Raw genomic sequence first — 14011 nt, forward strand, 5'->3', positions numbered from 1 at the left:
TTTGATCATTGTTGAAGGTCTTACGGTGACCTGTAATTGTTCATGTCTTTGTCTCATTATCAATCATACCATATCTTCTTATTTATATTAACATATCCCAAGTATGAAATAAAATTAGATATTGCATACAAGGACAAGTGTCACAAAATTATTTATTCTGAAAAAAGAATTTGTGATGGATGCACATGAGACAATAATTTTATGATATACTGGGTAATATATAACCATGAATTAATTGATATTTTAACATTGAATAAAGATTATTTATACTGATTCCCTTCATAGGTTATCATCCAGGAAAAAAGTTCCTCTATGAAAGAGATGTGTAAATACTATGATATTAAAAGCATTAGTTGAATTCATAGTCAGTTAGCATACAAAATATTTCAGGAATGTGTTCAGAGATCTGAATCTTGCCAGGAATACTTTTGAAAATGACAAGGAGATATCTTGGATTACAGATGCCTTTAAATTGTCTGAATATGCCCTTTCATATGATCCTTATCAACTGGCTCCACACATGATTGACAGATTGTCAAAAGAAAAAGTAAGTTTGCACATGATTATTACTCAGATGCTTCGTATACATGACAATTAAGATAAGTGATTTCTTAATGCTGGATCCTGCATAAACCATAACCTTTCCTAAGTGTTTTTCCAGAATGTACATTTTTGGTTTATTTACATTATTAAAACCACACACCTGACTTAATCTTGATGCTAGAATACCTTTCTTTATGAAAAGGTTTTACCAAATATTTTCAAAATATAAATCGAAACTGAAATGATAATATCTTAAAATATTGTTTTTCTTTTATTATGTTGTTGGGTGACTGCTTAATTGACATGTACCTTACATCTCCCTTTGTTTATACATTATATAAAGTGAATACCAACATTTGAATAAGATATGCAAGCCTCTTGATTTCCATTTAGACAAAACAATATCTTAAGTCTCTTTATTTTATAAGATTTATGTATAAATTAATAGTCTTTGGACTAGTTATATTTTTTTTTTCAGAAGTTTCTTTGATCAGTGTATACAAATGGATATGAATTAATTATCTGTTTACATTTTGTAGATTGTCAGTGGTTTCATTGAGCAGTGCAGACAGAGTGATATCCCTTATTTGGCCAGTAGTGATGAAGTCCTTTTAAAGCCTGGTGGAGAATTGATCCATACTATGACAGGACATACATCTGTAGTTAAAAGTCTGGATGTAACTGCTAATGGTAGTACGGCAGTCACATGTAAGTTCAGTCCCAAACTAAATTGAATATTTATTTTTGTGCCTTTTCGTGGATGTGTGATGTTGTTGTTTTGCCAAAATCTGCATACAACCTGATAGAAAATTTGTAATTCGTTGAACATTTTAATTGGTGGTTCACCTGTACCCACAAAAACCACAAAATTTTGTATCCAACAAATAACAATGAATCCACAGTACATCATAACTTATATGTACTGTAATTTTCGGTGGATAAGACAATATTTTTTTTCAGAAAATTCTTGGCCTCGTCTTATGTGGCGAATCGACCTATCTAAGGTAATAAAAAAAAAATTAAAAAAAAAAATTCAACAATATTTTCATTGATCAAGTATAGCTTTCTGTTTTCTTAGTTAGCAATAAATAGATGTAGATGAAATTGGATTTTGTTTCACCTGATAACCAGTCTTCATGCTGAATGAATGTTTGTTACAGGTGGACAGTTTGGAGATGATGTTATCAGAACATGGTCTTTAAAGGAGGGCAAACTTCAGAAAGAGTATGACAACTTACCTACAGATCCGGAGAAAGCTTATTTCGCTGACAAGTATAAAAAAGTACTCATTCATTACCGTGGTCAAGTAGTAATCATCAATATTGCTAATAACACACGGGAAAAAGTGCAAATTCCAAACATGTGTCAGCTTTGTGTTTTTGGACCAGACAAGTCAATATTTGGAACATTCATATTCAGGGATTGCACTTTCTATAACACTGCTGATGGGAAGCTGAGGGAGAAAGTTTCATTTGATAAAACAGAAGAAAATTTGTTTGACATAAGGTCTTGTACTTCAGGTATGTTTGTAGGAATATTTTATTCTGTGTAATTGTGTACATTGAAAAAAAGTAAATATATTTTGAAGATGAAGATGAAATAGTTAATGAAGTATGGAAAACTAAAACAAATTAAAATTGAATAAAATCTGAACATCATGGTTTATTCTTCAAACAGGGATAATGAGGTATTAACAACTCTAGTCTTTTGAAAAAAATATATTTGTCACACTTTAATCAGGAACTACTGAACAGAAAGACTTCAAATTTGGTCTGCAGCGTGACATTTATGAGTTGTAATGTACTTGCAATATGCCCTTTTTTGATGTGTCAGATACCAACTTTGCTGATACTTTTATAAGTTGGGGTATGCTTAGCACGACTATGTGTGCAACTTCTTTTTTGTATTTCAGCCACATCAAATTATGTAGCATTAACTAATGCCACAGAGGATGAATTCTATGTAATCAATATCACTACCAAAGAATTGTCTTCCAGTAAACGTGAGACCACAGAATCGTACACGGTTGATGCCATAGTCATCACACCAAGCCAAAAAACAGTCATCTGTGCCTCGTTCCTGGAATCAACTATTAGACTACATGACATAAAAACACTGAAAATCTTAAAGCAGATTAAAACTAGAGGTATGATTTGTCATTGATTTCTAGAGAGATTGTATTCATTTCCCATTAAGTTAAAGATGAATAATTAAGATATTTATGTATGTGACTTTACAAATTTTGTCTTTTGTTATTTATAGATTATTGATGGTTTTTCAAACGAGAGGGTGTTTCTCAGCTACAACCTCATCGAAGGGCGACAGCCCTGAGATGAGATGTGGCCAAGAAACATCCTCGAGTTTGAAAGGCCATTGTTAATCTGTTTATCGCTATTTTGCCTGTGATGTCCTTGATGATTACATTGACAATATCACATGCGCCCTTAGTTTCTGACAAGATTTTTCTATCTCAAGCGAGAATCATGATATGAAAAATTATCACTAAAAAAAGATCAAAGGAAAAATACAATCGCGATAAATTTAAGCATATTTACTTGATTGCAGTACATGTAATCAAAACTACTATTTTGCAGTACATGTAATCAAAAATACTATTTTGAAATAACTTTTTTACAACACAGGTTTTAATACTCAATGAATTTACAAATTAAACATGAATGGCATCATATTGAATACTTGCAAGCATTGCATTCTTGTACAACGGTTTGGAGACAAAAACAGTATCATAATGATCAGCATGAGTCACAAGATATTTTATGAAAGAAGATCTCTGATTGGGTTATCTTATTACTGCTACTATAAAATACCATTTACTTTAAACAGTCACATATTTCATGGTTTGAACTGAAGTTGCTGTTTAGAAGATACTAAATATAATGTTTTATCATTTCCTAGACCAAAATGTTGTTGAAATTCAGAAGATTTGTCCACTTTCGCCTTAATCTTTCATTTTTGGCCGATTTAGACTGTAGTGTCAACACTTAAAAAGAAAAGTTCCAAAAAATCTTTCTAATTCAATTTCTCACATGTTTATGCATTAGCTTGGAAACTTTACATTTTGAAATAGGGCCCTTGCCATACTCCTTTTATTCTTATGCCTGACCTAGTTTTATAGTTAAATATTTCCTAATTTTTTCAATAAACAGATGAGCCATATGAAGAGATAAGTAATTTCCATGTGACAAGAGATGGCAAATATTTGTATTTCCCTTGCTACAGAGAGGTCATAATGATTAATCTGAAAGAAGAGACGGAAACAAGGAAATTCCGGAGCCATCCTGATTCGATCACTGACGTATATATTTACTCTGATGACAGAGCAGTAACAATTACCCAGGATCCTATAGTGAGATTGTGGGATATGTCCGAAACTAACAAAGCCAGTGATAAAGATAAACCTTTACAGAACCATCGTATTGTGTAAGTTAAAACCATTGGTTTATGAATTTGATCTTAGTGTGAGAACTAGAGTCTATTACCAATCTGTCAATCACTTGATTTTACTAATCAACATATTTGATAGGTGTAACAGGACAGTTGTCACATGTGTTGAAGGATCTGCTTACCCATTTGGAGCACCTGAGATTGCCTCCAGTATTTGTTTGGTTTTGTGTTGCTCAGTCTTTAGTTTTCTATTTATTGTTTTGTGGAATTGTTTGTCTCTTCTTCTTTTTAGTATTTTTTTTGCCATGACGTTTTGAATGTCCCTTTGGTATCTTTTGCCTCTGTTTTTATATCCTAGAAAAGTAAGAACAAAGATGCAGTATGCTTTTAAGGACAATTAAAAAAGAAAGGCCATAGAATTAAGGGAGAGAGCATCAGACAAATACTGTAGATTCTCATCATCTTATTGAATAGATTTATTAATGTGATTGATGATCAGCAGATAACATGTGAAATGAATAACTATGATTTCTGGAAATACTGCATAAAAGCAGGACAAGGAAAATTTATAACATACCTGTCTTAAATTCTCTGTTGATAGATGTAGAATTTTAGAAAACTTAGGTTATAACTCCTTCAGGCAAAGCTGACCTTGGATGGATTTGGCTATCCTTTTATGGTCCCTTTTAATTATATAGCTTCTCACATATATAGTTGGCTTTCTAACTTTGGTTTGAGCATTCCTGTTGAAGGTTAACCTAGAATAGCTCTCTTCTGACACACAAGGGGCCTCGGTGGCCGAGTGGTAGTTACTACTGTAATCACTAGCCAGTCAACACTGAGGTTTTGAGTTCGAACCCCGCTCATGCGGGTGCACTCGACTCCAATCTTAATTGACTAGGATTGTCAGTTTTCCTATCGAAGGTCTGTGGTTTTCTCCGGCTTCCTCCACCAATAAAAACTGGCCGCCATGAAATAGCCCCAAATCGGTTCTTAATAGTGGCGTTAAAACACCAAAAATCAAAATCAAATCAAATTTTATGGTCCCTTTTAATTAGATAGCTTCTTACATACATAGTTGGTTTGAGCATTCCTGATGAAGGTTAATCCAGAATAGCTCTCTTCTGACACACAACCTTTATATAGTGTTATTTTGGTTATGCCTGTGCCAGAACATCCTACACCATGGATATTAAGGCCCAAAAATTCTTCCAATTGTTGTTTTATCATAATACACTTCTAACTACTAATGATATATTATTATGTGTAGTAGTTGTTAGGGTTCGAAACCTGGTCTGTTATGGATAAATATATTTGTAATTTCAGGCAATTTAAACCCCTACCAAACTTAAGACATGTAGTTGTGATTGGAAACCCAGATTCTACACAGACTGAGGATTACTACATGTATGTGTATGACCTTGTAGAAAAATCTATTGTGCAGTCAACAGAACTGGTAAGATCACTTTATTTTTCAGTAAACTCTTATTTCTAGTAGACCTCAGACCAATTTTTTTGGACAAGGATTTGTTTCTAAAAATAATGGAATTTTAAAATATGCACCAGGACGAACATAAAATTATTCTATTTTAATGTGAAAAAATGAGAAAAAATCCAGTTGGTTTTTCTGTCTCCTGACAGTCCTATAAATACTTAACGGATAGAATTTGAGTCATAGAATAATTTGGAACTAAATTGTTAACAACATACAAATGTAATCAACTTTGATCTTTCAGTGCATGTAATTTCATTGCATTAGATCTCTCAGAAATTACTTTTCAAAACAGATCAATATAGTTTTGAAAATATGGGGATGTTTTAGAATTTAAATGATATATAGAGTTATTCATTTCAGGTAATATGACACTTGTGTTGTCCAATGTTTAGACTGAAAATAAGGCACCGGTACTTCAAACTTAAGATATGACAGTATTCTTCCCATGCATTTAGAGTATTTTACCCTGTGTATACCCTTCAAATTTGTAAAAGTACACTAAAAGAGATGAAACAAAAAGTCTTGTACAAGAACTTTTACGTCTATTTTTTGTGAAAATTTATCAGTTAGAATAGTAAAATCGGCACAGGTATCAGTTAAAATAGTAGAATTGACATGTGTATCAGTTAAAATGGTAGAATTGACACATGTATCAGTTAAAATAGTACAATTGACATAATTATGTTTAAGTTAAAATAGTAGAATTGACACATGTATTAGTTAAAATAGTAGAATTGGCACAGGTATCATCCATACCCATTGAGAAATGCTGTTCAAGGGAACCTCATACTCCCTAAACCAAAAATAGAATTGTTCAAGAAAATCTTTTATGTATTCTGGACCATTCTTGTGGAATAATTTGCCAATACAGGTAGCGTTAAGAAATATTACAAATGTTAATTCTTTCAAATACAAAATAACAGATCATTTACTGAAATCAACCTGTTGAAAAAAATATTGAATACTGATTATTTCATCATGTTTATTTTTTCATAACATTTTAATCAAGTTGTATTGAACATTATCATCATACTTGACTTTTATACTAATGTATGCCATGTATATGTTTGCATTTTTGTTTATGCTTTTCTATGATGAGGGCATCAGGGAAGATTAGTTATATAGCTAACTGTGTAACCCTCTTAAAGTATTGTTGTTGTTATAAGTTAAAATAGTACAATTGGCACATGTATACTATCAGTTAAAATAGTAGAATTGACACATGTATCAATTAAACTTGTAGAATTGACACATGTATCAGTTAAAATAGTAGTATTGACACCTGTATCAGTTAAAATAGTACAATTGACACATGTTTCAATTAAAATAGTAGAATTAGCACAGGTATCAGTTAAAATAGTACAATTGGCATATGTATCAGTTAAAATAGTAGAATTGGCATATCTATCAGTTAAAATAGTAGAATTGACACATGTATCAGTTAAAATAGTAGAATTGGCATATGTATAACTCAGTCATTTTTGTAACAGACACAACTAAATATGTTGAATTGTTTAAACTGTCTGTACAATGCATTATATATGAATTTGAAAACAAAAGAAGAAAAGAAACTAATATTTTTGTTCATTGTTGATGATTTGACATTTGTTTTTTTTTATGAACAGGATGAAGGTTCACATCTACTTGAAGTTATAGATGACAACACTGTACTTGTACTACCAATGAGTCTGAAGCCAAAGACCATTGATTTACAAACAATGACAATTAAAACTGTATTCCAAGGCAGAGTCTGTGACAGATGTAAACTATATAAAATGACAAATGATGGAAAAGGTTAGAGTACAATACTTAATGCTTTTGTGATATGGTTGCAATAAGATGCACAGGTATTAAAGTGCACTGCAATATCTGAGCAGATAAATTTCATTTAGAGTTCAGTTATAACAGATAGTTGCAACTGTAAAATCAATAATTGGTGTAAGCCAGAATTAAATTAAGTCAAGATTATCATGTCTCATATTCTTATTTTAAAGCAGTTGTGAAATTGTGTGAAAATTAAATTTTAGATTAACAGGGGTAAGACAACATCATGTGTGATTGTGAAGAGCATTATGGTAGAAAATAAGGTGGATTTAAGTCCCTCAAAGTAAATGACATTGTCAAATCAAAATAGTTGCCACAAATTAATTGTATAAAAATATTGTTTCAGAGTTTATATGTGTATCAAGAGGAAGAAGGAATATCAAGGTGTATAGTACCACAACTGGCAAAGTGATTAAAATACATAAATCACCAGCTGACAAAGACCACAGAATCGATAACTTCTTTGTAAGTATTATTGTAACCCAACAAATTTTCACAAGCGATTTATTTTTTGGGAATAAGGAGGAAAAAAAATAACTCACATGTAGATCTTCTCAAATGTGTCAGACTAGGCTCTTTTCTTATATTAAAGCATAAAATTTTTTAGAAAATTATGAAAAATAAATCATCGTAAATTGGGCTAGAAAGGGCTTAAAACACAAAAAAAACATCCATGAAAATAAGTTGGCTTTCAGTATCAGACATTAGAAAAGCGATTAAAACCAAGAGCACATTAATCTACAACTGACAAAGAATTAAGGATTTATGACCTCTTTGGTAGTATGTGATATTGCCACCTTCATAACTCCAGCTTTAGGAATAAGGACATTTTCAGAGAAAAAATCATTATCCTGAGTAGGGTGGGCATTAAGGTGTACCCTTGTCTGTCTGTATATCCCGAAAATAGTTTCAGTTTTCTAACTTTAGTTTGCCTCAACTAAATATTATGAAACTTGTGCATAATGGAATTTGGGTGCCGTCACTTTCATTGTTCTTGAGTTATGTCCCTTTATAAATGGAAAAATTGGCAAATTTATCGTTTCCTCACTCTAACTTTACTTTGACTCAACCAAATGTTATGAAAGTAATTCACAATGCTTACTACCCCACAGATTAAGTTCAAATTTGGGTGGCATACTTACACTGTTCTTGAGTTAACCCATTACTGTTTGTAATGAGCGCACTCAAACACCCAAGCAATCTCTAATGACTAAACACCCAAGCAATCTCTAATGACTAAACACCCAAGCAATCTCTACATACAGAAACAAATGTCATTAAGTTTTAAAGAAAACAAAACGTCAATATTATGAATTAGAACATTGACTCTTGCATATTTACAAGCAGGGGCATCTGTGTTCCATGGACACATTCTTCTTTTATTTTAACATGTAATATTGATATGCTTTTACTTCTCTTTCAGACCAATAAAAGTGGAAGTACTATTGTGGCCAAAGCAGATGAAAGTTTTATTATATTTGATACAGTAAATGGTAGAACTTCTACTGTCACACCAAAAGATCTGAAAATGGAAGTACTATCATATGTAGCTGCAGTATGTCCTAATGGCAATCATGTTGTTCTCTCTGCATGCAAGATTGTTTCAACCGAGGAATGGGAAAGTGAACCTATTGGCTTTCTCTGGAACGTTCAAACAGGTAGTTAGTTTGTTGTGGACACTTAAAAGTACAAATTGAAAGTAGAAGAACTTAGAAATAAGGAAACTGAAGAATAAAGTGTAGATGCAAACTTAGGACAACATATTAAAAAATAAATTGAAAATATTATGGTTCTAATGCAAATTAAGATTTGGAAATGCTAATGTCCATTAGTCCAACATTGTTAGAACTCTCAATACTCATGATATTTCATGCTTCATGTGAGTAATTGCTATACTGTATTAGGCATTTTAAATTTGTCACTCGTCAACTTCCTGTCTACCAAATACTTATTTATTCTTGCACAAAATGAACATATTCCCCGGTACTAAATTTTTGTCACATTTTTCTCAGAAAACAACAAATCAAGGCTTTCTGTAATTTGGAATCTATCTTATTGTGAACTAGCATGCTATACTGTTTGATGCTTCTTCACATTCACTACTCATCAACTCCCTGTTTACTGAAAACTTAAAGAATGGGTATTATTAGTGAGCAGTACCTTGCATTTCAATTTATTTTCTATTTTGACTGTACATACATGTATTGGCATTTATGGATGACTGTTAGTATAAAAATAAGGATCGAGATTGTGTATTATTTATTACCTTTGAGACAACTATCCACCAGACTCCAATAGATGTGGATGTAAACAACTATAGGACGCCCTACATACTGTAGTCTGACACCCTACATACTGTAGTCTAATTAAAAAAAAAATCTTAACAAGAAATGTTTTATATTTTAAAGGGTTTGTTATATTGAAGTACATATATTCAAAATTTTATCTGTCAATTTGGAGTAGTTTTGCATTCTATTTGATTCTGGGGACAATTTGAACCCATATCTACCTTTTTCTTTGTAAAAGAAGCTTTTGATAAAGAAAGATGTAAATACAGACCTAAAAATCATTAAATATTTGTTTTCTTTTTATAAGAGAAGTCACTTCAGTTGGTGGATTCAGTTTACCATATGAAATATAAAAGGATAGAAAGTCCTTTATCGGTAGCATTAGATGAGGTGCAGTTCCTGGACGATGAGAAAGTTGTGTCTGCCCATGATGATTATATCATTAGAATATGGGATATTGAAAGTGGTAAGACTTTACTTAAGTTTACAGTGATTATAAATGTTAAATAAGGTTAATTTTCAGATTACAAATCAACAATAATGGCCATGGGTTTTACATTTTTTGTGTTGGCTCCCGTTTTTTTGTTATTACTAAGTACTTAGTGGTAGAAGTTAGCCGCTGGATAGGTCAATATTTAAAGCTGCATTATATGTGATAAGGGCGAGAAATTTAGATTAAATGTGTAATAAGGTTTCTGGAGAATATCATAAGTATCTGATACTTATCAGATGTTAGTTGTTATTTCAGATGCAATTAAAACCGCTGTCCTTAGTGCATTTGATATTTGTGAAATATATTTATCTCTCAAACACAACTTACCCATTATACAACTGCATACCTAATTTAGTGCCATATTGTGTCATAAAATAGCTATTTCCCAAGTAGGCCTTTGAACTTAAAAGATATTTTCAGTTTACATTAAGGACAAATGTTTATGTTTCTTCAGGAAAATTGGTGAATAGATTAACAGGGCACAGTAGACAGGCCATGTTAACAGTACCATATGATGGACCTTACTTCTTGTCTTATGGATTTATGGATGAAGAAGTCATCAAACTCTGGGACAGGAATAACTTTAAGTGCCTTTCATCATTTAAATTTGACACAACTGTAAGTTAGAAAGTTTATTATAATTTTTTTCTTATGAAACTTATCTAGTCCTATAGGTATATATATTAAATTCTGATGTTTAATAATGCACTCAAACAAGATATAGCTTATGATTACTGTTAATTCTGAAATTATTGAGGATTTTATTAATGCGAATAATGCAACTTGATGATTATTGCATTAATAAGCAGTCACATTCTGATACCTGATGCATATATTTGTATAAATTTTCCTGAAATTGCAATAATTAATCTCGCAATTTTGTCTATTCTTCAAAAATCACAATAATAAAATGAACGCAATAATTTCTGAACTTACAGTAGTTGTCAGAAGAGTACATTTCAAATATTTCCAATTACTTGCACACTTAAATAAAAAGGGCACTTGATCATGGTTCAATTATACCAATTGTGCTTTTTGGATTATTGTAATTGCTTAAAAAGTCATCTGAAAAACTTGAACTTATATTGTATGCAGATAGTTGTATTCAACTACTTGTCTTATTTATAATACAGACATTAAACATTCTTTGAAGTGTAATCTTTACATCAAGATAATCACTGTATACATGTTACTGTTTCACTCAAATTTTGCACATTTTACTTTATTTATATAAGAAATTATAACAAATGTTGCTTAATGCTAATTATTAGTCAAAAGTTTGAATTTTTTATGGTTGTATATCAAAAATTCTGTACAAAAATTAAAATCCACCACTACATTTGATTATTGGCTTCTATTATAATTGTATTCAGGAAAAGCTTTATATCAAAATGTCACTAACTCACACTTCTTTGTGTTGTTTTAAAATTGAAAAAAAAATCTAAATTAAATGTTTGTTAATAGGAGTTAATAATTCATTTCGTTGTCAACTGTTTCTTTTCAGCTTGGGAAGCTTAATTTTTGTGGAGACAATGAAACATTTATAACATCAACAGATAATCCTGTGAACATTGTACACTGGAGTTTACATGGACAAGGAAATGCTGCCAAAGCTTTAAAGGATTATCCTAAAATACAAAGGAAAAGTAAGGCCAAATTTTAAATAATGTATGTTTCAAGTTACTATACTGACTTAGTTTTCCCTGTAATTATCTTATAGGACTCTACATTATCTAAATATTGAGTAAAATTCTTAGTAATATTATCTCCCTTGGACATTGTGCCATATTGCCCAGTAGTGTAAAACAGGGTTTCAAAAAAAAAATGTGAGCCAGCCAGACATCTTTTTATCCTGTTTTTTTATGTCTTTGTGTGAACATGATTACTTCATACTTTGATAGTAGGTTCTGTAAACTGAATTGCATCCTTTGAAATGTGTAAAGTCTGTGCATTACTAAAATATTAAAATATGATTTATAATTATGTACACACTTCATCCAATCTTTTCATCAGTGATTTGATCACTTTGATTATCAATATGGGGTTGTTTGAAATTGATTATTAAATTATAGAAAAAAACATTTGTATATTTAAATTGTTTTAGATTATAATATACAACTTGAGATTGAAACTGATGGAGACATGGAAGTTGAACCTGATGACCCAGATACTGACCCTGAAGAACAAGAGGATAGTGAAGAAGAATGCAGTGATTTAGAATATTAGAAATTCTCTTTTGAAACATGAATTATTCCTTGCATTTTTTTATTTATTTTTGAGTCATGTACAGTATATATATTATAAAATCTTCAGTTATAGTCAGATATAATCATCTTTGGGAATTGGAAATTATATCTTTTATATGTTTCAAGCATTTGCACTTTTGTGTAAAACAACAATGAGTAAAATTCTAGAAGTCAAGTACTGTGGTTTTATTATTTTTTGTGGGATACCAATTTTGGGTGAATTTCTTAGGTATAGGTAAACCACGAATTCAAATAAAACTAAAAAGTAAAAATTTCTATATATTTATATTTATGTCTGTTCATCCGTCCAATCAGGACAAAGGTTTTGATTAAGGTAGTTGACCATGAAGTTGTGGTCACTTCAATTTGAGAGTTACTACATTATGATGTTAACTTTTTGAATACATGCCACAGTTAAATGAACATGGAAATGTGATAGTGTATGGATACATATTCTAGTTTGATTTGTCCATAATAAAACATCTGATAATTAAAATTTATGTGAAATTAATCCCGTCAATTCAAATTAATACAAGTGACATATGCTTGTATATAACATTTCTATTGTTGAATTAACAAAAGTTGTACTAATCATAAGAGTGACCTCAACTGAAAGATGTGGAAAGCTTGAGCTGAATAGGGCTGGTCCATATACATTGTATTATCTGAATAAGTATAAACAGAATTGGACATTGATGTTTATGAACTTTACAAAATTTATTTTGTAAATATTTATATATAAGAATCATTTAATCAATTTTACAAGACATTTTGTTTGTGCAATATGGTGCATTACTAATTTTTATAATGTATAGAAATGTTCAAAACTGGAACCTTTCAGTAGGTTCTTTACACAAGACTGAAATTTGATAGACTATTTACCTCAGAGTGTGAAATACTGTAGAAACATTCATTTTCTTTGGCTTTAGATTTCCTGTTTTTCTCTCTAAATTCAATTTCATAGGGATTAATTTTGTGTATTTCAGTAGGTGAAAGTAAAATTCATTGTAGATTAAAATTTTGTTGGGGGTTTAATTTTTGTGGATGATATTTCACTAAATTAAAACAAAAAACAAAAGACATCAGGATATAAATAATTGGCATTACTGCACACACAAGTCAAACTATTTCAAAATGTAGTTAAATTTTCCTGCATTTGTATCATAATTCACATTTTAAGGTAAATGGGACACCATAGTTGTGTATTTTATTGTTAACAAAAACACTTCAGTGAGTGGTATCTAAATGTTATTCCATGTACACAGTGTTATGTGTAAAATATGATTAATTGCATTTTAATCAACAATTTATCCAACAGATAACTGTGATACTTTTTCATGCTGTCCATTTATAATAACTGTAAAATATTGTTATTTATATATATCTATAGATATAGTTGACAAAAATTTGGGTATTTGTCAAGTTGTATTTGAATTTGTTATTTATAGAAAATTTATTGTCTGTTATTTCTTTTATGTTACTTTGTACTTTTTCAATAAAACTTTTTGCAGGTATTTTTGGTCCATTTCTAATCTTTTGGCCAAGTTCAGTCCACATTTGTTTCGTTAAGTTTGTGCGATTTCCTATATGGATCTATGGTGTAACATAGATGCCATGTGGTTACCCATTAACCAAACACAATTAAAATCTTTGACTTTGTAAGTGGTCACCAAATCATTATTTGCATTAGCAACTTAACCAGATAACTCCATCCAAG

General features: G+C 30.8%; 1 protein-coding gene across 3 annotated transcripts in view; it reads left to right on the forward strand.

Annotated features, from left to right (window-relative positions):
* LOC127738433 (NACHT domain- and WD repeat-containing protein 1-like) overlaps positions 1 to 13808 on the forward strand; it is a 42804-nt gene extending 28996 nt beyond the window's left edge. For all 3 annotated transcript variants that reach the window (XM_052249675.1, XM_052249677.1, XM_052249676.1), the window contains 13 exons: positions 391 to 547; positions 1083 to 1251; positions 1704 to 2063; positions 2456 to 2689; positions 3711 to 3984; positions 5275 to 5404; positions 7069 to 7237; positions 7614 to 7732; positions 8691 to 8925; positions 9863 to 10021; positions 10503 to 10666; positions 11553 to 11694; positions 12153 to 13808. In XM_052249675.1, coding sequence (XP_052105635.1) covers positions 391 to 547; positions 1083 to 1251; positions 1704 to 2063; positions 2456 to 2689; positions 3711 to 3984; positions 5275 to 5404; positions 7069 to 7237; positions 7614 to 7732; positions 8691 to 8925; positions 9863 to 10021; positions 10503 to 10666; positions 11553 to 11694; positions 12153 to 12274 — 2434 coding nt within the window. In that variant the 3' untranslated portion in view covers positions 12275 to 13808. The remainder of the gene's footprint in view (positions 1 to 390; positions 548 to 1082; positions 1252 to 1703; positions 2064 to 2455; positions 2690 to 3710; positions 3985 to 5274; positions 5405 to 7068; positions 7238 to 7613; positions 7733 to 8690; positions 8926 to 9862; positions 10022 to 10502; positions 10667 to 11552; positions 11695 to 12152) is intronic.
* Positions 13809 to 14011: the final 203 nt, after the last annotated feature.

Source organism: Mytilus californianus, unplaced genomic scaffold (assembly GCF_021869535.1).
Source record: "Mytilus californianus isolate M0D057914Y unplaced genomic scaffold, xbMytCali1.0.p SCAF_4, whole genome shotgun sequence".
NCBI classification, from domain to species: Eukaryota; Metazoa; Mollusca; class Bivalvia; order Mytilida; family Mytilidae; genus Mytilus; species Mytilus californianus.